This window comes from Felis catus, assembly GCF_018350175.1.
Source record: "Felis catus isolate Fca126 chromosome F1 unlocalized genomic scaffold, F.catus_Fca126_mat1.0 chrF1_random_Un_scaffold_34, whole genome shotgun sequence".
NCBI lineage: Eukaryota > Metazoa > Chordata > Mammalia > Carnivora > Felidae > Felis > Felis catus.
The window spans coordinates 711,551-736,886 of record NW_025408522.1 but is presented as its reverse complement, the minus strand read 5'-3'; the positions used below and the strand labels follow the sequence as shown (position 1 = coordinate 736,886).

At 46.2% G+C, this 25,336-nt stretch overlaps 1 protein-coding gene across 1 annotated transcript in view; it reads right to left on the bottom strand.

The window, feature by feature from the left end:
* The window catches only part of LOC105260390, a 31,776-nt gene extending 6,663 nt beyond the window's left edge, over window positions 1–25,113 (bottom strand). The window contains exons 1-28 of the mRNA XM_045051619.1: window positions 25,105–25,113; window positions 24,607–24,631; window positions 23,543–23,604; window positions 23,051–23,075; window positions 22,343–22,404; window positions 21,795–21,870; window positions 20,779–20,840; window positions 20,288–20,312; window positions 19,654–19,715; window positions 19,166–19,190; window positions 18,458–18,519; window positions 17,969–17,993; window positions 17,259–17,320; window positions 16,763–16,787; window positions 16,110–16,171; window positions 15,620–15,644; window positions 14,907–14,968; window positions 14,419–14,443; window positions 13,735–13,796; window positions 13,243–13,267; window positions 12,523–12,584; window positions 12,034–12,058; window positions 11,344–11,405; window positions 10,852–10,876; window positions 10,199–10,260; window positions 9,707–9,737; window positions 1,330–1,452; window positions 753–916 (exon numbers count right to left, since the gene is read on the bottom strand). Of these exons, the coding sequence (XP_044907554.1) occupies window positions 831–916; window positions 1,330–1,452; window positions 9,707–9,737; window positions 10,199–10,260; window positions 10,852–10,876; window positions 11,344–11,405; window positions 12,034–12,058; window positions 12,523–12,584; window positions 13,243–13,267; window positions 13,735–13,796; window positions 14,419–14,443; window positions 14,907–14,968; window positions 15,620–15,644; window positions 16,110–16,171; window positions 16,763–16,787; window positions 17,259–17,320; window positions 17,969–17,993; window positions 18,458–18,519; window positions 19,166–19,190; window positions 19,654–19,715; window positions 20,288–20,312; window positions 20,779–20,840; window positions 21,795–21,843 (1,134 nt within the window). The 5' untranslated portion in view covers window positions 21,844–21,870; window positions 22,343–22,404; window positions 23,051–23,075; ... (1 more) ...; window positions 24,607–24,631; window positions 25,105–25,113 and the 3' untranslated portion in view covers window positions 753–830. The remainder of the gene's footprint in view (window positions 1–752; window positions 917–1,329; window positions 1,453–9,706; window positions 9,738–10,198; window positions 10,261–10,851; window positions 10,877–11,343; window positions 11,406–12,033; window positions 12,059–12,522; window positions 12,585–13,242; window positions 13,268–13,734; window positions 13,797–14,418; window positions 14,444–14,906; window positions 14,969–15,619; window positions 15,645–16,109; window positions 16,172–16,762; window positions 16,788–17,258; window positions 17,321–17,968; window positions 17,994–18,457; window positions 18,520–19,165; window positions 19,191–19,653; window positions 19,716–20,287; window positions 20,313–20,778; window positions 20,841–21,794; window positions 21,871–22,342; window positions 22,405–23,050; window positions 23,076–23,542; window positions 23,605–24,606; window positions 24,632–25,104) is intronic.
* Window positions 25,114–25,336: the final 223 nt, after the last annotated feature.

Below are 25,336 nucleotides of genomic sequence, written 5' to 3'. Positions count from 1 at the left end.
CCAGGCGCCCCTAGAGGAGAATTTTATAAGTGGATCATTGCCTCTGCTTATTTCATTTGGATTGATTTGTGGAAATTTTAACTTTCAGAAATAAGAGTGCACAAAAGGAACTCCAACTTTGGGATTTGAAATTTGACCCCAACCTCGTGTCCTTCTCAGGAAGAATTATGAAAGAAGTAAGAATTCTTCAAAGAAGCAGAGCGGTAAGACCATTTCAAAGTGGCCATGTTTCTTTATCTCTCTTTTTCTCAGCTTCTTCTTTTTCCATAATTTTATCTTCTGATTCACCTATTCTCTCCTCTGCCTCTTCAATCCGAGCTGTAGTCACCTCCATTTTATTTTGCAGCTCACTTATAGCATTTTTTAGCTCCTCCTGACTGTTTCTTAGTCCCTTGATCTCTGTAGTAATAGATTCTCTGCTGGACTCTATACTTTTGTCAAGCCCAGCAATTAATTTTATGGCTATTATTTTGAATTCATTTTCTGCTATATTGCTTACATCGTTTTTGATCAGTTCGTAAGCTGTCGCTACTTCCTGGAGTTTCTTTTGAGGAGAATTCCTCCGTTTCGTCATTTTGGATAGTCCCTGGAGTGGCTCGGAACTGCAGGGCTCTTCCTCTGTGCTGTCTGGAGTAACTTGAGTTGGTGGGCGGGGCCGCAGTCAGACCTGATGTCTGCCCCCAGCCCACCGCTGAGGCCACAGTCAGACTGGCCTGTACCTTATCTCCCCCTCTCCCAGGAGCAGGACTCACTGTGGAGTGGTGTGGCCTCTGTCTGGGCTACTTGCACACTGCCAGGCTTGTGATGCTGCTTCGATGGGATCTGGCGTATTAGCCGGGGTGGGTCTGCAAGGTGCACAGGGGCGGGAGGTGCAGGCTCAGCTCGCTTTGCCTTCGGTGGTCCGCTTTGGAGGGGCCTAGTGGCAACGGGAGGGAGGCAGACCTGTCGGAGGGATGGATCCGCATAAGCACAGCGTTGGGTGTTTGCGGGTGCAAGCAAGTTCCGTGACGGGAACTGGCTCCCTTTGGGATTTTGGCCCGGGGGTGGGCGAGGGAGATGGCACTTCCAGCGCCTTTGTTCCCCGCCAAGCTGAGCTCTGTTGTCCGGGGCTCAACAACTCTCCCTCCCGCTCTCCGAGCATAGCCATTGACTTATAACATTCCAGATGTTAAGGCCCACTGGCTGTCAGAACACACTCCATCCGGCCCCTCCGCTTTTGCAAGCCAGACTCAGGGGCTCCTCCTTGCCGGGTGTGCTGGCTGCCCCTCCACCGCTCTGGCTCCCTCCCACCAGTACGTGTAGCGCGCACCGCCTCTCCACCCTTCCTACCCTCTTCCGTGGGCCTCTCGTCTATGCTTGGCTCCGGAGAGTCTGTTCTGCTAGGCTTCTGGTGGTTATTGGGGTAAATTAGGCAGATGTGGGTGGAATCTAAGCGATCAGCAACCAATCCTTCTGAAATACAAGCAATTATCAGGGAATACTATGAAAAATTTTAGGCCAACAAACGGGACAACCTGGAAGAAATGGACAAATTCCTCAGCACCCACACACTTCCAAAAACTCAAACAGGAAGAAATAGAAAACTTGAACAGACCCATAACCAGCGAAGAAATTGGATCAGTTATCAAAAATCTCCCAACAAATAAGAATCCAGGACCAGATGGCTTCCCTTGGGGAATTCTATCAGCCATTTAAAGCATAGATAATATCTATCCTTCTCAAGCTGTCCCAAAATATAGAAAGGGGAAGGAAAGCTTCCAGGCTCATTCTATGAAGCCAGCATCACCTTGATTCCCAAACCAGACAGAGATGCAGCAAACAAAGAGAACTACAGGCCAATATCCCTGATGAATATGGATGCAAAAATTCTCAACAGGATACTAGCAAATCGAATTCAACAGCATACAAAAAGAATTATTCACCATGATCAAGTGGGATTCATTCCTGGGCTGCAGGGCTGGTCCAACATTTGCAAATGAATCAATGGGATACATCACATTAATAAAAGAAAAGATACGAACCATATGGTCCTGTCAATCGACGCAGAAAAAGCATTTGACAAAACCAGCATGCTTTCTTAATAAAAAAAACCTTGAGAAAGTTGGGACAGAAGGAACGTACTTAAACATCCTAAAAGCCGTTTATGAAAAGCCGACAGCTAATATCATCCTCGATGGGGAAAAACTGAGAGCTTTCCCCCTGAGATCGGGAACACCACAGGGATGTCCACTCTCCCCACTGTCGTTTAACATAGTGTTGGAAGTGCTAGCATCAGCAATCAGACAACAAAAGGAAATCAATGGCATCAAAATTGGCAAAGATGAAGTCAAGCTTTCGCTTTTTGCAGATGACATGATATTCTACATGGAAAACCCAACAGACTCCACCAAAAGCCTGCTAGAACTGACACATGAATTCAGCCAAGTCGCAGGATAGAAAATTAATGTGCAGAAATCAGTTGCATTGTTATACACTAATAATGAAGCAACAGAAAGACAAATAAAGTGACTGATTTCTTTCACAATGGCACCAAGAATCATAAAATTCCTAGGAATTAACCTAACCAAAGATGTCAAAGATCTGTATGCTGAAAACTATAGAATGCTTATGAAGGAAATTGAAGACGATACAAAGAAATGGAAAAACATTCCATGCTCATGGATTGGAAGAATAAAATTGTTAAAATGTCAATACTACCCAAAGCAATCTACATATTCAAAGCAATTCCAATCAAAATTGCACCAGCATTCTTTTCCAAGCTAGAACAAGCAATCCTAAAATTTGTATGGAACCACAAAAGACCCCGAATAGCCAAAGTAATATTGAAGAAGAAAACCAAAGCGGGAGGCATCACAATCCCAGACTTTAGCCTCTACTACAAAACTGTAATCATGAAGACAGTATGGTATTGGCACGAAAACAGACACATAGACCGATGGAATAGGATAGAGACTCCAGAATTGGACCCACAAATGTATGGCCAACTCATCTTTGACAAAGCAGGAAAGAATATCCAATGGAAAAAAGACAGTCTGTTTAACAAATGGTGCTGGGAGAACTGGACAGCAACATGCAGAAGAATGAAACTAGAGAACTGTCTTACACCATTCACAAAAATAAACTCAGAATGGATAAAGGACCTGAATGTGAGACAGGAAACCGTCAAAACCCTAGAGGAGAAAGCAGGAAAAAACCGCTCTGAACTCAGCTGCAGCAATTTCTTCCTTGACACATCTCCAAAGGCAAGGGAATTAAAAGCACAAATGAACTATTGGGGCCTCATCAAGATGAAAAGCTTCTACACTGCAAAGGAAACAGTCAGCAAAACTAAAAGGCAACGGATGGAATGGAAAAGATATTTGCAAATGACATATCAGACAAAGGGCTAGTTTCCAAAATCCATACAGAACTCACCAAACTCCACACCCAAAAAACACATTCTCCAGTGAAGAAATGGGCAGAAGACATGAATAGACACTTTTCCAAAGAAGACATCCAGATGGCCAACAGGCACATGAAAAGATACTCAATGCCACCACTCCTCGTCAGGGAAATACAAATCAAAACCACACTGAGATACCACCTCACGACAGTCAGAGTGGCTAAAGTGAACACATCCAGAGACTATAGATGCTGGACAGGATGCGGGGAAATGGGAATCCTCTTGCACTGTTGGTGGGGATGCAAACTGGTGCAGCCACTCTGGAAAACAGTGTGGAGGTTCCTCAAAAACGTAAAGATAGATCTACCCTATGACCCAGGAAGAACACTGCTAGGAATTACCCAAGGGATACAGGAGTGCTGATGCATAGGGGCACTTGGACCCCGATGTTTCTAGCCGCACTTTCAACAATAGCCAAATTATGGAAAGAGCCTAAATGTCCATCAACTGATGAATGGATAAAGAAACTGTGGTTTATATACACAGTGGAATACTACTTGGCAATGAGAAAGAATGAAATATGACCTTTTGTAGCAACGTGGATGGAACTGGAGAGTGTTACGCTAAGTGAAATAAGTTATCCAGAGAAAGACAGATACCATATGTTTTACTCTTACGTGGATCCTGAGAAACTTAACAGAAGACTATGGGGGAGGGGAAGGAAAAAAAAGTTAGAGAGGGAGGGAGTCAAACCATAAGAGACCCTTTAAAACTGAGGATAAACTGAGAGTTGATGGAGGGTGGGAGGGAGGGGAAAGTGGGTGATGGGCTTTGAGGAGGGCACCTTTCGGGATGAGCACTGGGTGTTGTATGGAAACCAATTTGACAATGAATTTCATATTTAAAAAAGAAAAGACTCCACCAAACAACTGCTAGAACTGTTCCATGAATTCAGCAAAGTCACAGGATATGAAACCAATGTACAGAAATCAATTGCATTCTATACACCAATAATGAAGCAGAAGGAAGAGAAATTAAGGAATCTATCCCATTAACAATTGCATCCCAGACCATAAGATACATAGGAATAAACGTATCCAAGGAGGTAAAAGATCTGTACGCTAAAAAGTATTGAGAGCTGATGAAGAAATTGAAGAAGACGCAAAGAATTGGAATGACATTCCACGCTCATGGATTGGAAGAAAAAATACTGTTCAAACGTTGATACTCCCCAAAGCAATCTACAGCCTCAATGCAGTCCCTATCAAGTAACATTAGCATTCTCCACAGAGCTAGAACAAACAATTCTAAAATATGTATGGAACCAGAGAAGACCCCGAATAGTTCAAGTGATGTTGAAAAAGAAAAGCAAACATGGAAGCATCACAATTCCAGACCTCAAGCTATGTTACAAAGCTATAATCACTAAGAGAGTATGGTACTGGCACGAACACAGAGACATACATGAATGGAACAGAATAGAGAACCCAGAAATGGACTCACAAGTGTATAGCCAAGTCATCTTTGACAAAAGAGGAAAGAATATCCAATGGAAAAAGACAGTCTCTTCAGCAAATGGTATTGGGAAAACAGGATAGTGACATGCAGAAGAATGAAATGGGACCGCTTACCTACGATACACAAAAATGAACTCAAAATGGATGAAAGAGCTACATGTGAGACAGAAAACCATCACAATCCTAGAGGAGAAAACAGGCAACAACCTCTTGACCTCAGCCACAGCAACATCTTAATAGACATGTTTCAGGAGAGAAAGGAAACAAAAGCCAAAAACAAAAACAAAACAAACAAACAAAAACAAAACTCTTGGGACCTCATCAAGATAAAAAAAGCTTCTGCACGGCAATGGAAACAACCAACAAAACTGGTGGAATCAGAGAAGGTATTTGCAAAGGACATATCAGATAAAGCGTTAGTTTACAACATCTGTGAAGAACTACCAGACTCAACACCCAAAAAACAAAGAATTCAGGGAAGAAATGGTCAAAAGACACGAACAGACGTTTTTCCTAAGAAGACAACCAGATGGCTAACAGACACATGAAAAGAGGCTCAACAGCAGTCATCATCAGGGAAATACAAATCAAAAGCAGAATGAGATACCACCTCACACCTGTCAGCATGGCTCAAATTAACAACGCAGGTAACAATAGATGTTGGCGAGGATGCGGAGAAGGGGGAACGCTTTTGCCCTGTTGGTGGGAATGCAAACTAGTGCAGCCACTCCGGAAAATAGTATGGAGGTCTGCAAAAAAAGTAAAAAGAGAGCTACCCTACGTCCTAGCAATTGCATGATTAGATATTTATCCAAAGGATACAGGAGTGCTGACTCAAAGGGGCACATGCACCCCAGTGTTTATAATGGCACTGTCAATAATAGCCAAATTATGGAAGGAGCCAAGGTGTCCAGTGACTGATGAATGGATAAGGAATATATAGATACATATATCTGTCTGTATATAGATACCTATTTTTATATCTCTATCTATCTATATCTATCTATCTATCTATCTATCTATCTATCTATCTACATAGAATAGAATATCATTCCATGATCCAAAAGAATGAAATCTTGCCTTTTGCAACAACGTGGATGCAACTAGAATGTGTTATGGTAAGCAAATTAAGTCAGTCAGAGAAAGACAAATATCATATGATTTCACTCATGTGTGGAATCTAACAAAACAGATGAACATAGGAGAATGGAAGGAAAAATAAGGTAAAAACAGAGATGGAGACAGTCCATAAGTGACTGATTAACTCTTCACACACTGAGAGTTGTTGGAAGGGTGTTGGGTAGAGGGATGTACTAAATAGGTGATGAGCATTAGGGAGGGCACTTGGTGCGGATGACCACTGGGTGTTCTATGGAAGTGATAAATCACTAAATTCTATTACTGAAACCATTATTACACTATATGTTAACCAACTTGGTTAAAAAAAAAACAAACTTTAAAAAGCTGGTTACAGACAGAGTACATTCAAAGCCCAGAGGGAGAACACATCTATTCTATTAAAAGACGCTGCTATTATATTAAAAGAACAACACAAGGCTTCGCACATCCTTGCTTTGTCTTTCTGATTTCATACCTCCCACTCTAAGTCTACAAAGCAGCAGGTATAAGCCAGCTGTTCCCAGAAACCCTCTCCCATTGATTCCTACCTGAGTGCAGTTCCCTATCTGATGACTATTCATCATCGGTTCCAGAGTCAGACAGGCTCTCCAACACCCAATCTTTAGAGACACAAGCATGAGCAAGCAGGTTATTATAGACAGGGGTCCACCATTCCTGCAACTCCCTGTGAGGCCATGCTGGCTCAGCCGGCATCACTTGCCCTTCCTCTGGGTCCTCAGACCTTCCCTGGGCTTGGCAAAGGCAGAGCCCTTCCACAAGGCATTGACCACAGTTGCAAACCTTCAAGCAAGAGAAAGGATCCCCCTTCATCTGGTACTTCCCCAGCTGCACTGGATCATGATAGCTCTCACCCGCGCAAGAAGGTGCCACCTGCGCAACCTGACATTCCAACTGTTACAGACAGACATAGGGTTTGGTGGGTTCCACGAGCAGACCCTGTGCCCGGCTCAGAGCAGCTGCCCAGAAGAATCCTCTGTGAGGGTGGAAATGTTCTGCGTTGTAAACATGCATCTGCCGGGCACCAGAAACGTGGCTAGTGCGGCTAATGGCTATGTGGCAAGTGGCTGCTGCCCTGGATAGCACAGCTTTAGGATGTACACATGAGGAAGACGTGACCTCCCAGTCCTGGAGGTCTCTGCAGAGGAGCTTGCTGGCCTGATCTCACCATTCCTTGGTAGGTTCTCCCTGGGCTCATGCATATGTGGCAGCCACTGCGTGAGGCCCTGGGGACACTTAGAATGGAAGGTCAACACCCAGGTCTTAGGGGAATCCCAGCAGGGGCACATTATAAACAGAGTGAAGAGCATGACACCCCCACACTCATGCTGGATGTAATCAGAGCAGCGGGGCAGAGGGGGAGTACCTCACTGTCTTCAGGAGCCCACCCTTCTCATTCTGATCTGGACCAGTGCCTGGGCAGACAGCTAGCATAGTGTGGGGCCCAACAGGCCTGGGTGAGCTGAGGAGGGACATTTCTGCCCCTAAACTAGTTCCCAGCCCAAGGCTGTGAACAGCAGGCGTTTATTGGGGCCAAACATGGGCTGCCTAGGGCTGAGCCCCTGGGGGACGAGCAATGACAGAGAGGCTGTCGGTGCCCTTGCAGTGACCATCCAGAGCTATGGCTCCTGTGCCCGTGAGTGGAAGGAAGGTCAGAGACAGTATTTGGACCTGTCAGTTCCCATACCTTTCAGACAAACTCTCACACTGATGTCCTCGGGCCAGGAAAGAGCACAGCAAGGACCACCTCCACTCTGGGATCAGCCCCCACCACTTTGCTGAGCTCCCTGTGCACTGGAGCCTGTGCCCCTCTCACCTCCTCTGCAACTAGAATGTTCTACAGCTGCCCTGGTCACATGGGATGAGATCCCTTTTGTATGAATGTGTTTCCAGCCAGACAACCCTTGGCCAATAGTGTGTAGACAAGGACTGGCTGTCAGGTGACGGCCAGAAGCAGGTGAAAAGTGAAAACTGGTCCCTCCTGGCCAGGTGGATCAGGCCTGGAAACGTACTTGTGTCTGGCCTGACCCTGGTTCCATCCCTGCTGGCGTGTCCCAGGTGGGAGAACAGGAGACCTGACTCCATTGTCTGCTCCTCCCCAGTGTCCACCAATGAAAGTGTCTGGTAGATGGAGAAGAGGCTGGCACAGGAAGGACGCCCCTCTCCCCAGGCTTTTAGGAAGATGTCCATACGATACCCTCACCTGGCATGGCGGCTCGTCCTGCCTCATCCCACCCAGAAGGAGCCCAAATGTCATCCTCGGTGAGGACAAGGCTGGGCCCAGGTGCTGATGCTACACTGATTCAAATAATCCTGCCACCGTGGTGTCCCCTCCCACCCTCACATAGCCTGGATGTCCTTCGTGTCTTCCCTCTGCAACCCCTCAATATTTCCCGCTTAACATCTAGTCCAAGACCCTGGACCGTGCTCTCACCCTTTCAAGCTGAAGTATTTGAAGGAGCAAGGACCCTTAGAGCCTGGCTGCTGGTTTCATTCCTGCATTTGACCACACACAGCAGGCATTATCTTCCACACCCATGAGACACTAAGATCTTGAAAGAAAGGATTTCTAGAAGCTGGAGGATCCTCTTCTCAGATGCCCTCCAGAACTGGGTGTGGCATATGCCTGCACCAGGGGCCACCTGCCCCAGCCCTCCAGCTAAGAGGGGGAGGATTCCTTCCCAGGCTCCTTGAATCTCCTTTTTAGAAAGGATAGGAGGGGCAGGAAGGCAGTAACCCTGGGGCAGTTATCCCTTTACTGCTGAAGTATGATGGAGCAAGGACTCTGGGATCACTCTAGTCTCGGCACTGGCGGGTGCCCCACACAAGGAGGATCAGGAGCAAGGACTGAAATTATTACTGATGACAACCTCAGCCTAGAAATTCAGGGTCTGCCTCAGAAAGTAGAGGCGTGAGAGAAAGTACTAGGAATTGGGGGTTAAAGGGCCTCGTCTCCCCGTCCAGCCCCCATCCCCACAGCCCATGCCAACCCCTCCATCATTCATCACTTCCATAAGCTTCCTTTCCTCAGAGGCCAATTAGATACCATTAGGGCTCCTTCTCCTTAATCAGGATCGATCCAAGTGCCCTGAAGGCAATGAAACAGCCTCCTCGGAGTTGAGGTCTACCTTGAACTGAAGTCATGATTCACAGACTCCCATGGATTCTGAAAACATATTTCCCGTTCAGAATCCTGTGAATGTTTTCCTGGCTATTAATAGGACTTTTTTCAGCCTAAACAAGCTATATCTGGTGTATAATATACTAACTATATTTAAATTGTCCGTATTTATATCCTTTGACATACAGACACACATCATGAAGCTCGGTGATGGGATTTTTCTTATGAATGGCAAAGTTCACACCAGCAACTGTGCTCTTTAGGGACATGTTAATCTAGAGGAACATAAACTTCTCACACAGAGACCACATACAAGCACATACATGCTCACTTCACACACTTGTCAGTTCACAAAGAGACTCACCCAGTCTCCACGCACAGAAACTCACTACCTGAATGCCACATGAGTGCCTGTACACACATAAACATGGTTTACCCTTCGACAAATCGCTTTGTCACTACGTCTGTGATCCTCCTTTCAGTGGAAACCCAAAATCAGAAGCACTCCCCTGACTAAAGACAGCAAATGATTGATTCCTGAATACCTACCATTCTCCATGGTTCCAGAGACCACAGGAAACTATAGAAAAGAAAATAGCATAAGGGTAAGAAGGTGAGGCACACTGATTGCACCACTCTTTACATCTTGGTGATATTAGGATCCAATAGGGAACACAGTGGTTGAGTCAAAGGCCACAAAAGCAAATGAATAGGATGCCTGTCAGAAGTTGTATATTCTGGGGGATGTGTCTCTCAAGTTCACTTAGTATAGAGTCTCTAAAATTCTTCACCCAAGCAGGGAAAATTGCTTCTGATAAAATTAATCCTAACACACTATTTATCACCAGGTTTGGCACTGCCACTGGTAAATGTCCCCCTCACCAAGGTAACAGTTGGCAAGAGACAAGCACTCACCACTCTCCCCGCCAAGGAAAGTAACAATATCATCTACCATGTATATTGTCAAATTTACAACAGAAGTTGATTGGAAAGACACTAAGAAAGTCATTGTGTTCCTCAGGGGAAGACAGGCCAGCTCACCTCACCAACAGCCTGGTGTGTCCTTACAGGAAAAGCCCACATCTTTTCCTCCACAGGGACACCTAGAAGGACACAGTGCACACATCAGGACATTGTTAGTACTGCTCAAGAAAGCTCAGGGACTTTTCCTTGATAGGAACATGGGCAGAGCATACGGCGGATTTCCTTACCTGCATGGACGGAAGGTTACTGCTGAGCCACACTCAGCAATAATCATTGAAATGTGCAGTAGGAGGGTTTTTTTCAGAATATAGACATTGGTCATTGTGCAGTGTCAGTGGCACATATCTCCTGGGGCAAGACACATCTCTCGCTGTCTCTCCTCCCTGTGTCTCTCTCTCCGTCTCTCTAATGAATGTGTGTGTCTCATTCTCTTAGTGTGTTTCCCTGTCTCCTTCCCTGTCTCTCAGTATCTGTCTGACTCAGCAATACACACACACACACACACAGTGAATACATTGTCTTCCTCACACTGTAAACATGGACACAGGTTGTCCCCTGGGAAATCTATCTTTTCTCCACACCCTCAAGCCTCTGTCCTACAGGGAACCTAGAGTCAGGGTAGCTCTCCAGACTGATGCCAGCAGGAATATCCCAACTTCCTGACCACATAGATCATTTCATCAGCAGGGGACTGATTCCAAAATACGTACCGTATTTCGTTGCTCCCGCGGCCACCTGATTGTAGAGAAAAGAAACACCATCAGGGTCAGATCATGATGAACTCTCATTGCACTGGGCTTTCATTCTCCTACGGACTTTAGGAACCAGATGGCACACAGTGCTTGAGTCAAAGGTCCCCAGTAGCAAATGAATAGCATGCCCGTCAGAAGTTGTTGTTTCCTGGGGATGTGTCTCTGAAGACCACTGAGGATGCTGACTACAAAATTCCTGACCCAAGCAGAAAAAATTGCTGCTGACGAAAAAGATCCTTTGACACTGTGTATGACCAGGTTTAGCACTGCCAGTGGGGAATGTCCCCCTGCCAAGGTTACATTTGGCAAGAGGCACCCATACTCCACACTCCCCACCCCGGAAAGTAACAATATCATCTAAAAAGTACATTGTCCGATTTACAACAGACGTTGATTGGAAAGACGCTAAGAAATGACTTGTGTTCCTCAGGGAAAGACAGGCAAGCTCACCTCAGCAACATCCTGCTGCCTCCTGACAGGAACGGCCCACATCTTTTCCTCCTCAGGGACACCTAGAAGGACACAGAACACACGTCAGTACATTGTTGGTGCTGCTCAAGAAAACTCAGGGACTGTTCCGTGATATGAACATGGGCCAGAGCGTACGGAGGCTTTTGTTACCTGCATGGACTGAAGGTTGCTGCTGAGCCACGCTCAGCAGTATTCCTTGAAGTGTGCAGTTTGAGGAGTTTTTTGAGAATGTAGACATTGGTTATTGTGCAGTGTCAGTGGCACATATCTCCTAGGGAAGGGCACACTTCTCGCTGTCTCTCCTCTCTGTCTCTCTCTCCATCTCTCTAATGAATGTGTGTGTCTCTTTCTCTTGGTGTGTTTCCCTGTCTCCTTCCCTGTCCCTGAGTTTCTGTCTGACTCAAACATACATGCACTCACACACACACACACACACACACACACACACACACTCACACACACACAGTGAATACATTGTCTTCCTCACACTGTAAACATGGACACAGGTTTTCCCCTGGGCAATCTGTCTTTTCCCCACACCCTCAAGCCTCTGTCCTACAGGGAACCTGGAGTCAGGGTAGCTCCCCAGACTGATGCCAGCAGGAATGCCCCATCTTCCTGACCACCTAGATTATTTTATCAGCAGGGGACTGATTCCAAAGTACATACCATATTCTGTTTCTCCCGCGGCAACCTGAATGTAGAGAAAAGAAACACCATCAGGGTCAGACCATGATGAACACGCGTTGCACTGGTCTTTGGTTCTCTTCTGGACTTTAGGAAACCAGATGCACACAGTGCTTGAGTCAAAGGTCCCCAAAAACAAATGAATAGGATGCCTGTCTGAAGTTGTTTTTCCTGGGGATGTGTCTCTGAAGACAATTTAGGGTGCCAACTACAAACTTCCTCACCCAAGCAGGAAATATTGCTACTCAGGAAAAGATCATATGGCACTGTTTCTTAGCAGGATTGGCATTGCCAGTGGTTAATGTCCTCTTGATCAAGTTACAGTTGGCAAGAGACAACCACTCACCAATCTGTCTATCATGGAATTGAATGCTATCATGTAAAATGTACATAGTCCTATGTCACCGAATATGACTGGAGATACACTAAGTAATCAACGTGTCTTCCATAGGCAAAGACAGGCAAGTTCACCTCAGCAACACCTTGGTGTCTCCTGACAGGAACGGCCCACATATTTTCCTCCTGAGGGACACCTAGAAGCATACAGAATATATGTCAGTACGTTGTCGGTAATGCTCAAGAATACCGCAGGGAGTGATCCTTGATAAGAAAATGCGCCACAGCGTATGGAGGCTTTGGTTGCCTGCATGGAATGAATGTTACTGCTGAGCCACGCTCAGCAATAATCCGTATAGTGTGCAGTATGAGGAGTTTTGTTGAGAAACTAGACATTGAGTATTGTGCAGGGTCAGTGACACATATCCCCTGGGGATACACACCCCCCCCCTTCATCTCTCTCTGTCTGTCTGTCTCTCTCTCTCTGTCTCCCCCCTGTCTCTCTCCCTCTCCCTCTCACTCTCTCCTCTCTCTCTGTCTCATGAAAGCATGTGTCTCTTTCTCTTTTATGTTTTTCCCTGTCTCTTTCTCTGTCCTTCAGTTTCTGTCACCCTCAGACCCCCACGCACACACACAGAAACACAACACATAGTGAATACATTGTCTTCCTCACACTGTAAACATGGACATAGGTTGTCCCCTGGGAAATCTATCTTTTCTCCACACCCTCAAGCCTCTGTCCTACAGGGAACCTAGAGTCAGGGTAGCTCTCCAGACTGATGCCAGCAGGAATATCCCAACTTCCTGACCACATAGATCATTTCATCAGCAGGGGACTGATTCCAAAATACGTACCGTATTTCGTTGCTCCCGCGGCCACCTGATTGTAGAGAAAAGAAACACCATCAGGGTCAGATCATGATGAACTCTCATTGCACTGGGCTTTCATTCTCCTACGGACTTTAGGAACCAGATGGCACACAGTGCTTGAGTCAAAGGTCCCCAGTAGCAAATGAATAGCATGCCCGTCAGAAGTTGTTGTTTCCTGGGGATGTGTCTCTGAAGACCACTGAGGATGCTGACTACAAAATTCCTGACCCAAGCAGGAAAAATTGCTGCTGACGAAAAAGATCCTTTGACACTGTGTATGACCAGGTTTAGCACTGCCAGTGGGGAATGTCCCCCTGCCAAGGTTACATTTGACAAGAGGCACCCATACTCCACACTCCCCACCCCGGAAAGTAACAATATCATCTAAAAAGTACATTGTCTGATTTACAACAGACGTTGATTGGAAAGACGCTAAGAAATGACTTGTGTTCCTCAGGGAAAGACAGGCAAGCTCACCTCAGCAACATCCTGCTGCCTCCTGACAGGAACGGCCCACATCTTTTCCTCCTCAGGGACACCTAGAAGGACACAGAACACACGTCAGTACATTGTTGGTGCTGCTCAAGAAAACTCAGGGACTGTTCCGTGATATGAACATGGGCCAGAGCGTACGGAGGCTTTTGTTACCTGCATGGACTGAAGGTTGCTGCTGAGCCACGCTCAGCAGTATTCCTTGAAGTGTGCAGTTTGAGGAGTTTTTTGAGAATGTAGACATTGGTTATTGTGCAGTGTCAGTGGCACATATCTCCTAGGGAAGGGCACACCTCTCGCTGTCTCTCCTCTCTCTCTGTCTGTCTCTCCATCTCTCTAATGAATGTGTGTGTCTCTTTCTCTTGGTGTGTTTCCCTGTCTCCTTCCCTGTCCCTGAGTTTCTGTCTGACTCAAACATACATGCACTCACACACACACACACACACACTCACACACACACACACAGTGAATACATTGTCTTCCTCACACTGTAAACATGGACACAGGTTTTCCCCTGGGCAATCTGTCTTTTCCCCACACCCTCAAGCCTCTGTCCTACAGGGAACCTGGAGTCAGGGTAGCTCCCCAGACTGATGCCAGCAGGAATGCCCCATCTTCCTGACCACCTAGATTATTTTATCAGCAGGGGACTGATTCCAAAGTACATACCATATTCTGTTTCTCCCGCGGCAACCTGAATGTAGAGAAAAGAAACACCATCAGGGTCAGACCATGATGAACACGCGTTGCACTGGTCTTTGGTTCTCTTCTGGACTTTAGGAAACCAGATGCACACAGTGCTTGAGTCAAAGGTCCCCAAAAACAAATGAATAGGATGCCTGTCTGAAGTTGTTTTTCCTGGGGATGTGTCTCTCAAGTCCATTTAGGGTGCCGACTACACATTTCCTCACCCAAGCAGGAAAAATTGATGCTCAGGAAAGATCGTATGACACTGTTTCTTAGCAGGATTGGCATTGCCAGTGGTTAATGTCCTCTTGATCAAGTTACAGTTGGCAAGAGACAACCACTCACCAATCTCCCTACCACGGAATTGAATGCTATCATGTAAAATGTACATAGTCCTACGTCACCGAATATGACTGGAGATACACTAAGTAATCAACGTGTCTTCCATAGGCAAAGACAGGCAAGTTCACCTCAGCAACACCTTGGTGTCTCCTGACAGGAACGGCCCACACATTTTCCTCCTGAGGGACACCTAGAAGCATACAGAATATGTGTCAGTATGTTGTCGGTAATGCTCAAGAATACCACAGGGACTGATCCTTGATGAGAAAATTTGCCACAGCATATGGAGGCTTTGGTGCCTGCATGGACTGAATGTCACTGTTGACCACACTCAGCTGTATTTCTTGAAGTGTGCACTATGAGGAGCTTTTGGAGAAAGTCGACATTGGCCATTGTGCAGTGTCAGTGGCACATATCACCTGGGAAAACTCACATCTCTCTCTCTCTCTCTCTCTCTCTCACTTTTTTCAATATGTCTGTCTCTTTCTGTATGTGCCTCTGTCTCTCTGTGAGGCTCTCAAGTAAACACACGCACGCACACACACACACACACACATACACACTCACAGTTACACTGCATACAGACACATACAGAACAACACCAAGACTCATGCACAGAGCATCACTCGGCAATCAAGGAATACATTATCTTTCTCATACTGTGGAAACATGGACATAGTTTTTCACTTAGGACTTCGGTCACACCCCTCCACACTTGGCCTAAGACGTCCCAGGTCTCTGGAATCAGGGTGGCTCTCCAGATTGAACACAATAAGAATGCCCCACCTACATCAACATCTAAACATTTTCCTCAGCAAGAAACTGTTTCCAGAATACATACCTTCTTCTCGTGCTCCTATGGCCACCTGAATGTTAGGAAAGAAAACACCATCAGGGTGAGATCACGATATACAGTATTTGCACCACTCTTGAGTTCTCTTCGTGACTTTAGGATACAAGATGGGACACAGTGGTTGAGTCAAAGGCCACAAAAGCAAATGAATAAGATGCCTGTATGATGTTGTTTTCCCTGGGGATGTGTCTAAAGAACACTTAAGATGCAGAGTACAAAATTCTTCCCCCAAGGAGGGAATATTGCTGCTAACGAAAAAGATCCTTTGACACTGTTTCTTACCATGCTTGGCACTGCCAGTGGTCAATGTCCCCCTGACCAAGGTTACAGTTGGCAAGAGGCAAGCACTCCCCACTCTCCCCACCAGGGAAAGTAACAATATCATCTAAAATGTACATTATCGTATTTACAACAGAAGTTGATTGGAAAGACACTAAGAAAGCACTTGTATGCCTCAGGGAACGACAGGCAAGCTCACCTCTGCAACAGTCTTTTGCCTCCTTACTCTAACGGACTGCAGCTTTTTCTCCGCAGTGACACCTAAAAGGACACAGAAAACAGGTCAGTACATTGTTGGTGCTGCTGAAGAATAACTCACGGACTGTTCCATGAAATGAATATGGGCCAGGCCATACAGAGGTTTTGGTAACCTGCATGGACTGCATGTGACTGCTGAGCCTCACTCAGCAATAATCTTTGAAGTCTGCAGTAGGAGGAGTTTGCTGAGACACTAAACATCAGACATTGTGCAGTGTCAGTGGCACATATCTCCCGGGGAAACACACATTCTCTCTCTCTCTCTCTCTCTCTCTCTCTCTCTCTCGTGTGTCTCATTCTCTTTGTAAGTTTCCTTGTCTCTTTCTCTGTCCCTCAGGTTCTGCCTCTCTCAAACACACTTGTGCGTCCACACACACACACACCCCACACACTGATTATATTGTCTTCCTCACACTGTAAAAATGGACATAGGTTTCCCCTGGGAAATCTGTCTTTTCTCCACACCCTCAAGCCTCTGTCCTACCAGAAACCTGGCGTCAGGGTAGCTCTCCAGACTGATGCCATCAGGAATGCCCCAGCTTCCTGAACATATAGATTCTTTCATCAGCAGGAGACAGATTCCAAAATACATACCATATTTCATTGCTCTTTTGATGACCTGAATGTAGAGAAAGGAAACAACACCAGGGTGAGATCATGATATAAACTCATAGCACTGCACATTGGTTCTCCCCTTGATTTTAGGAAACCAAATAGCACACAGTGCTTGAGTCAAAGGCCCCCAAAAACAAATGAATAGTATGCCTGTAAAAAGTTTTTTTTTTCACCTGGGATATATCTGCCAAGACCACTTAGGATGGCGACTACAAAATTCTTCACCCAGGCTGGAAAAGTTGCTGCTGCCAAAAAAGATCCTAGGACACTGTTTGTTACCAGGTTTGCCACTGCCAGTGGTCAATGTCCCCCTGACCAAGGTTTCAGTTGGCAAGAGGCAACCACTCACCACTGTCCCCATCCGGGAAAGTAACAGTATCCTCGAAAATGTAGACTGTCATATGTACAACAGAGGTTGATTGGAAAGCCTCTAAGACAGCACTTGTGTACCTCAGGGAAAGACAGGCAAGCTCACCTCAGCCACAGCCTTCTGCGCCCTTAGAGGAAGGGGCCGCCGCTTTTCCTCCTTAGGGACACCTAGAAGGACACAGAATACACGTCAGTACCTTGTTGATGCTGCTCAAGAATAATTCAAGGACTGTTGCTTGATATGAACATGGGCCAGAGCTTACGGAGGCTTTGGTTACCTACATAGACTGAATGGGACTGCTGAGCCACACTCAGCTGTATTCCTTGAAGTGTGCAGTATGAGGAGTTTTTTGAGAATGTAGATACTGGTCATTGTGCAGTGTCAGTGTCACATATTTCCTGGGCAAACCCACCCTCTCTCTCTCTCTCTCTCTCTCTCTCTCTCTCTCTCTCTCTCTTTTAATGTTACTGTCTCTTTCTGTGTGTGTTTCTGTCTCTCTGTCTCTGAGTCTCTGAAACAAACACACACACACAAAAAAACACACAATCACGTGACATAGATACACAAACAGAACAACCCCAAGACTCATGCACACAGAATCACTCCGCACTCAAGGAATACATTATCTTTCTCATAGTGTAGAAACATGGACATAGTTTTCACCTGGGACATTGGTCTTTCCCCTCCATCCTTGGACTAAGTCCTCCCAGGACTCTGGAATCAGGGTAGGTCTCCAGACTGAAGACAACAAGAATGCCCACCTAATCACCATCTAAACATTTTCCTCAGCAAGAAACTGTTTCCAGAATACATACCTTTCTCCCGTGCTCCTACGGCCACCTGAATGTTAGGAAGGAAAACACCATCAGGGCGAGATCATGATATACAGTATTTGCACCACTCTTCGGTTCTCTTGGTGACTTTCGGATGCAAGATGGGACACAGTGGTTGAGTCAAAGGCCACAAAACCCAATGAATAGGATGCCTGTCAGAAGTGGTTTTTCCCTGGGATGTGTCTCAAGACCAATTAGGATGCCAACTACCAAATTCTTCACCTATGTAGGAAAAATTGCTGCTGACGAAAAATATCCAATAACACTGTTTCTTACCAGGTTTGGCACTGCCAGTGGTAAATATCCCCTGACCAGGGTTACAGTTTGTAAGAGGCAGCCACTCACCACTCTCCCCACCAGCAAAAGTAACAATATCATCTACCATGTACATTGTCATATTTACAACAGAAGATGATTGGAAGGACACTAAGAACGCCCTTGTGTTCCTCAGGGAGAGACAGGCAAGCTCACCTCAGCCACAGCCTTCTGCTTCCTTTCAGGAAGGGCACGCAGCTTTTCTTCCTTAGGGACATCTAAAAGGACACAGAATACACATGAGTACCTTGTTGATGCTGCTCAAGAATAACTCAGGGACTGTTCCTTGATATGAACATGGGCCAGAGTTGATGGAGGCTTTTGTTACCTGCATGGACTGAGTGTTACTGCTGAGCCATGCTCAGCTGTATTCCTTGAAGTGTGCAGTATGAGGAGTGTTTGGAGAATGTAGACATTGGCCATTGTGCAGTGTCAGTGACACATATCTCGTGGGGAAGGACACATCTCTTGCTGTCTCTCTTCTCTCTCTCTCTCTCTCTCTCTCTCTCTCTCTCTCTCTCAATGTGTCTGTCTTGTTTCTGACTCTCTGAAACACACACACACACACACACACACACGATAACAGTCATGCTACACAGACACATAGAGAACAACCCCAAGACTCATGCACACAAAATCACTCCACACTCAAAGAATACATTATCTTTCTCATAGTGTAGAAACGTGGACATAGTTTTTCACCTGGGACATCGGTCTTCCCCCCCACACACCCCACCTTAGACTAAGTCCTCTCAGGACTCTGGAATCAGTGTAACTCTCCAGACTGAAGACAACAAGAATTCCTCACCTACATCACCATCTAAACATTTTCCTCAGCAGGAAACTTTTTTCCAGAATACATACCTTTCTCCTGTACTCCTGCGGCAACCTGAATGTTAGGAAAGAAAACACCATCAGGGTAAGATCATGATATACGTTATTTGCACCACTCTTCAGTTCTCTTGGTGACTCAAGGATAGAAGATGGGACACAGTGGTTGAGTCAAAGGTCCCCGAAAGCAAATGAATAGGATGCCTGTCAGAAGTTGTTTTTCCTGGAGATGTGTCTTCCAAGACCACTAGGGTGGCGACTACAAATTTCTTCACCAAGCAGGAAAAATTGCTGCTGAGGAAAAAGATCCTTTGACACTGTTTCTTACCAGGTTTGTCACTGCCAGTGGTAAATGTACCCCTGACCAAGGTGACAGTTGGCAAGAGGCAACCACTCACCAGTCTCCCCACCAGGGAAGTAACCGTATCATCTGAAACATACATTGTCACATTTACAACAGAAGTGATTGGAAATATCTAAGAAAGCACATGTGTTCCTCAGGGGAAAACAGGCAAGCTCACCTCAGCAACAGCCTGCTGTCTCCTTTCAGGAAGTTCCTGCAGCGTTTCCTCCTTAGGGACTTCTAGAAGGACACAGAATGCACCTCAGTACCTTGTTGGTGCTGCTCAAGAATAATTCATGGACTGTTGCTTGATATGAACATGGGCCAGAGCATATTGAGTCTTTGGTCACCTGCATGGACTGAATGTTACTGCTGAGCTACCGTCAGCATTATTCCTTGAAATGTGCAATAAGAGGAGTTTTTTGAGAATGTAAACATTCGTCTTGTGCAGTGTCAGTGGCACATGTCTCTTGGGGAAAACACATCTCTCTCCCTCTCACCTCACTCTCTCTATCTATTATGAGTGTGTCTTGTTCTCTGTGTGTTTCCCTGACTCTCATTTCTGTCTCTCTCAAGCACGCACACACACACGCACACACACAACACATAGTGAATACATTGTCTTCTCACGCTGTACACATGGGCATAGCATTTCCCCTGGGAAATCTGTCTTTTCTCTACCTCCTAAAGCCTTGGTCCTACAAGGAACCTAGAGTCAGGGTAGCTCTCTGGAACGAGGCCAGCAGGAATGCCCCAGCGTCCTGACCATGTAGATTATTTCATCAGCAAGAGACTGATTCCAAAATACATACCACGTTCCATTGCTCTTGCCAGGACCTGAATGTAGAGAAAAGAAACACCATCAGGGTGAGACCATGATGTACACTCATAGCACTGCTCTTTGGTTCTCCTCTTGATTTTAGGAAACCAGATGGCACACAGTGCTTGGGTCAAGGGCCCCAAAAGCAAATGAATAGGATGCCTGTCAGAAGTTGTTTTTCCTGTGGATGTGTCTCTCGTGAACACTTTGGATGCCGAGTACAAAATTCTTCACCCAAGTAGGAAAAATTGCTGCTGCTGAAAAAGTGCTGATAACACTCTTTCTTACAAGCTTTGGCATGGCCAGTGGTAAATGCCCCCTGACCAATGTTAAAAATGGCAAGAGCCACCCACTCACCATTCTCCCCAGCAGGGAAAGTAGCAATACCAACTAAAATGTACATTGTCATATTTACAACAGAAGGTGATTGGAAAGACTCTGAGAAAGCACTTGTGTTCCTCAGGGAAAGACAGGCAAGCTCACCTCAGCAAAAGCCTGCTGCCTCATTTGACGAAGGGCCCTCAGCTCTTCCACCTTAGGGACATCTAGAAGGAAACAGATCACATGTCAGTATCTTCTTAGTGCTGCTCAAGATTACCTCCGGGACTCTTCCTTACATGAACATGGGCCAGAGCATACGGAGGCTTTGTTACCTGTAGGGACCGAGTATTACTGCTGAGCCACACTCAGCAGTATTCCTAGAAGTGTGCGGTATGCAGAGACTTTTGAGAATGTAGACTTTGGTCATTTTTCAGTGTCATTGGCACATATCTCATGGGCAAACCCACATCTCTCTCTCTCTCTCTCTCTCTCTCTCTCTCTCTCTCTCTCTCAATGTATCTGCCTCTTTCTGTATGTGGCTTTGTCTCTGACTCTCTCAAGAAAAGACGCAAACAGACACAACATACACAGTCACGATCCTGCGACATACACACACATACAGAACAACCCCCAGAGTCAATACAAAAAATTACACCGCACACAAGGAATACAGTTGCTTTCTTATACTGTAGAAACATGACCTAGTTTGTCACCTAGGACGTTGGTCTTTCCACTAGTCCTCCCAGGACTCTGCATTGTAGATGTTGGTCATTGTCCTGTGTCAGTGGCCTATATCTCTGGGCACACCCACATCTCTGTCTCTCTCTCTCTCCCTCTCTTCCAATGTGTCTGTCTCTTTCTGTGTGTGGCTCTGTCTCTCTGTCTCTGAGTCTGCGAGGAAAACACACAAACACACACACACACACACACACACACACACACATACGCATACACACTCACAATCATGAGACATACAGACACATACAAAACAACCCCAAGACTCGTGCACACAGAATTGCACTGCACAGAAGGAATACATTATCTCTCTCCTCTGTAGAAACATGGACATATTTCACCTGGGATGTCAGTCTCTCCACTCCACGCTCAAGCAACACTCCCCCAGGACCCTGATATCCGGGGACTCTCCGGAGTGAAGACAACAAGAATATCCCACTTACAACGCCTCCGAAACATTTTTCTCAGCAAGAAAGAGTTTGCAAGCGACATTTCTTTTTGTCGTGTTCCTACAGCCACCTGGATGATACAAAACAAAACAACATAAGGGTGAGACAATGATATACAGTATGCGCACCACTCTTCAATTTTCTTGGTGAATTTGGGATACAGGATGGGACACAGCGGTTGAGTCAAAGGCCAGAAAAGCAAATTAATAATATGGCTGTCACAAGTCGTTTTTCCTGGATGTGTCTCGAGGAACACTGAGGATGCAGACTACAAAAGTCTTCACCCAGAAGGAAAAAGTGCGGCTGCCGAAAAAATTCCTAGGACGCTGTTTATTACCAGGTTTGGCACTGCCAGTGGAAAACGTCCCCCTGACCAAGGGGACAGTTGGCAAGAAACAACCATGGAAATTGACAATATGTTTCTCCCCACAGGGAAAATAACATTATCATCTCAATGGTACATTGTCACATTTACAACAGATGTTGATTGCAAAGACTCTAAGAAAGCACTTGTGTTCCTCAAGGAAAGACAGGAAGCTCACCTCAGCAACAGCCTGGTGACTCCGGACAGGATGCGGCCACCGTCTTTCCTCCTCGGGGACACCTAGAAAGACCACAATCCCTGTCAGTACCATGTTGGTGCTGCTCAAGTATACTTCAGGGACTGTACCTTGATATGAACATGGGCCAGAGCATATTGAGGCTTCGATGACCTGTATGGACTAAATGTTACTGCTGAGCCGTGCACAGCAGTATTCCTTGAGGTGTGCAGTAGGAGGAGTGTGTGAGAATGTAGACATGAATCATTGTGCAGTGTCAGTGACACCTATTCTCTGGGCAAACCCACATGTATCTTTCTCTCTCTGTCTCTCTTGCAGTGTGTCTGTCTCATTTTGTGTGGCTTAGTCTCTGTGTCTCCCAAGAAAACACACTCAACACGCATTCAGAGTCAGGATCATGTGACACACACACACACACACACACACACACACACACACACACAGAATCACCCCAGGACTCATGCCCACAAAAACACACCACATTCAAGGAATACATTACCTTTCTCCTACTGTGGAAGTATCACATAGTTTTTCACCTGGGACGTAGGTCCTTCCCCCCACTCACAAGCACCAGTCCCCCCAGGCCTCTGGAATTAGGGTCGCTCTCCAGACTGAAGTCAACAACAATGCCCCACCTGCATCACCATCTAAACATTTTTCTCAGCAAGAGACAGTTTCCAGGATACATACCTGTGTCCTGTGCTCCTACAGCCACCTGAATGTTAGGAAAGAAAACACCATCAGGGTGAGATCATGACATACACTATTGGCACCACTCTTCAGTTCCCTTTGCGTGTTTATGATACAAGATGGGACACAGCGGTTGAGTCACAGGCCACAAAAGCAAATGAATAGGATGCCTGTCAGAAGTTGTTTCTCCAGGGGATGTGTCTCTCAGGACCACTGAGGATGCCTACTACAAAATTCTTCACCCAAGCAGGACAGATGGCTGCTGACGGTAAAGATCCTAGGACACTGTTTGTTACCAGGTTTGGCACTGCCAGTGGTCAATGTCCCCCTGACCAAGGTGACCGTTGGCAAGAGGCAACCACTCACCACTGTCCCCATCCGGGAAAGTAACAGTATCCTCGAAAATGTAGACTGTCATATGTACAACAGAGATTGATTGGAAAGCCTCTAAGAAAGCAATTGTGCTCCTCAGGGAAAGACAGGCAAGCTCACCTCAGCACCAGCCTGCTGCCTCGTTTCAGGAAGGGGCCGCCGCTTTTTCAGCTTCGCGACACCTAGGAGGACACAGAACACATGTCACTATCTTCTGAGTGCTGCTCAAGAACACCTCCGGGACTGTTCCTTATATGAACATGGGCGAGAGCGTACGGAGGCTTTTGTCAACTCCATGGACGGAATGTTACTGCTGCGCCACGCTCAGCAGTATTCCTGGAAGTGTGCAGTATGCAGAGATTTTTGAGAATGTAGACTTTGGTCATTTTTCAGTGTCAGTGGCACATATCTCGTGGGCAAGCCCACCTCTGTCTCTCTCTCTGTCGCTCGCTCTCTCTCCCCCTCTCTTGAAATGTGTCTGTGTCTTTCTCTATGAGGCTTTTTCTCTGTGTCTCTCAAGAAAACACACACACACGCAGACATACACTGTCACGATCCCGCGACATACACCCACATACAGAACAACCCCCAGACACAACACACACAATTACACCGCACAAAAGATATACAGCATCTTTCTTATACTGTAGAAACATCACCTAGTTTGTCACCTGGGACGTCGGTCTTTGGTCCCCACCCTCGAGCACCAGTCCTCCCAGGACTCTGCATTGTAGACATCGGTCATTGTCCAATGTCAGTGGCCCATATCTCTGGGCAAACCCACATCTCTGTCTCTCTCTCTCCCTCTCTTCCACTGTATCTGTCTCTTTCTGCGTGTGGCTCTGTCTCTCTGTCTCTGAGTCTCTCAAGAAAACACACGCACGCACCCACGCAGGCCCGCATACACACTCACAATCATGCGACATACAGAGATACAGAACAACCCCAAGACTCATGCACACACAATCACACCGCACAGAAGGAATCCATTGTCTTTCTCATACTATAGAAACATGGACATAGATTTCACCGGGGATGTCGGTCTTTCCCCCCCACACTCCAACACCAGTCCCCCCAGGACCCTGATATCTGGGTACTCTCCAAACTAAAGACGGCAAGAAAGCCCCACCTACACCTCATCCGAAACATTTTCCTCAACAAGAAACAGTTTCCAGGACACATACCTTCTTCTCGTGCTCCTACGGCTACCTGAATGTTAGAAAAGAAAACACCATCAGGGTGAGATCATGATGTACAGTACGTGTACCATTCTTCGGTTCGCTTGGTGACTTTGGGGTTCAGGATGGGACACAGTGTTTGAGTCAAAGGCCACAAAAGCAAAGATAATATGCCTGTCAGAAGTCGTTTTTCCTGGAGATGTGTCTCTCAAGAACACTGAGGGTGCAGACTACAAAATGGTTCACCCAGAAGGAAAAAGTGCGGCTGCCGAGAAAGATCCTAGGACGCTGTTTATTACCAGGTTTGGCACTGCCAGTGGAAAATGTCCCCCTGACCAAGGGGACAGTTGGCAAGAAACAACCATGGAAATGGACAACATGTTTCTCCCCACAGGGAAAATAACATTATCATCTCAACGGTACATTGTCACAGTTACAACAGATGTTGATTGCAAAGACTCTAAGAAAGCACTTGTGTTCGTCAAGGAAAGACAGGAAGCTCACCTCAGCAACAGCCTGGTGACTCCGGACAGGATGGTGCCGCCGTCTTTCCTCCTCGGGGACACCTAGAAAGACCACAATCCCTGTCAGTACCATGTTGGTGCTGCTCCAGTATACCTCAGGGACTGTTCCTTGATATGAACATGGGCCAGAGGATATTGAGGATTTGGTGACCTGCATGGACTACATGATACTGCTGAGCCGTGCACAGCAGTATACCTTGAGGTGTGCAGTA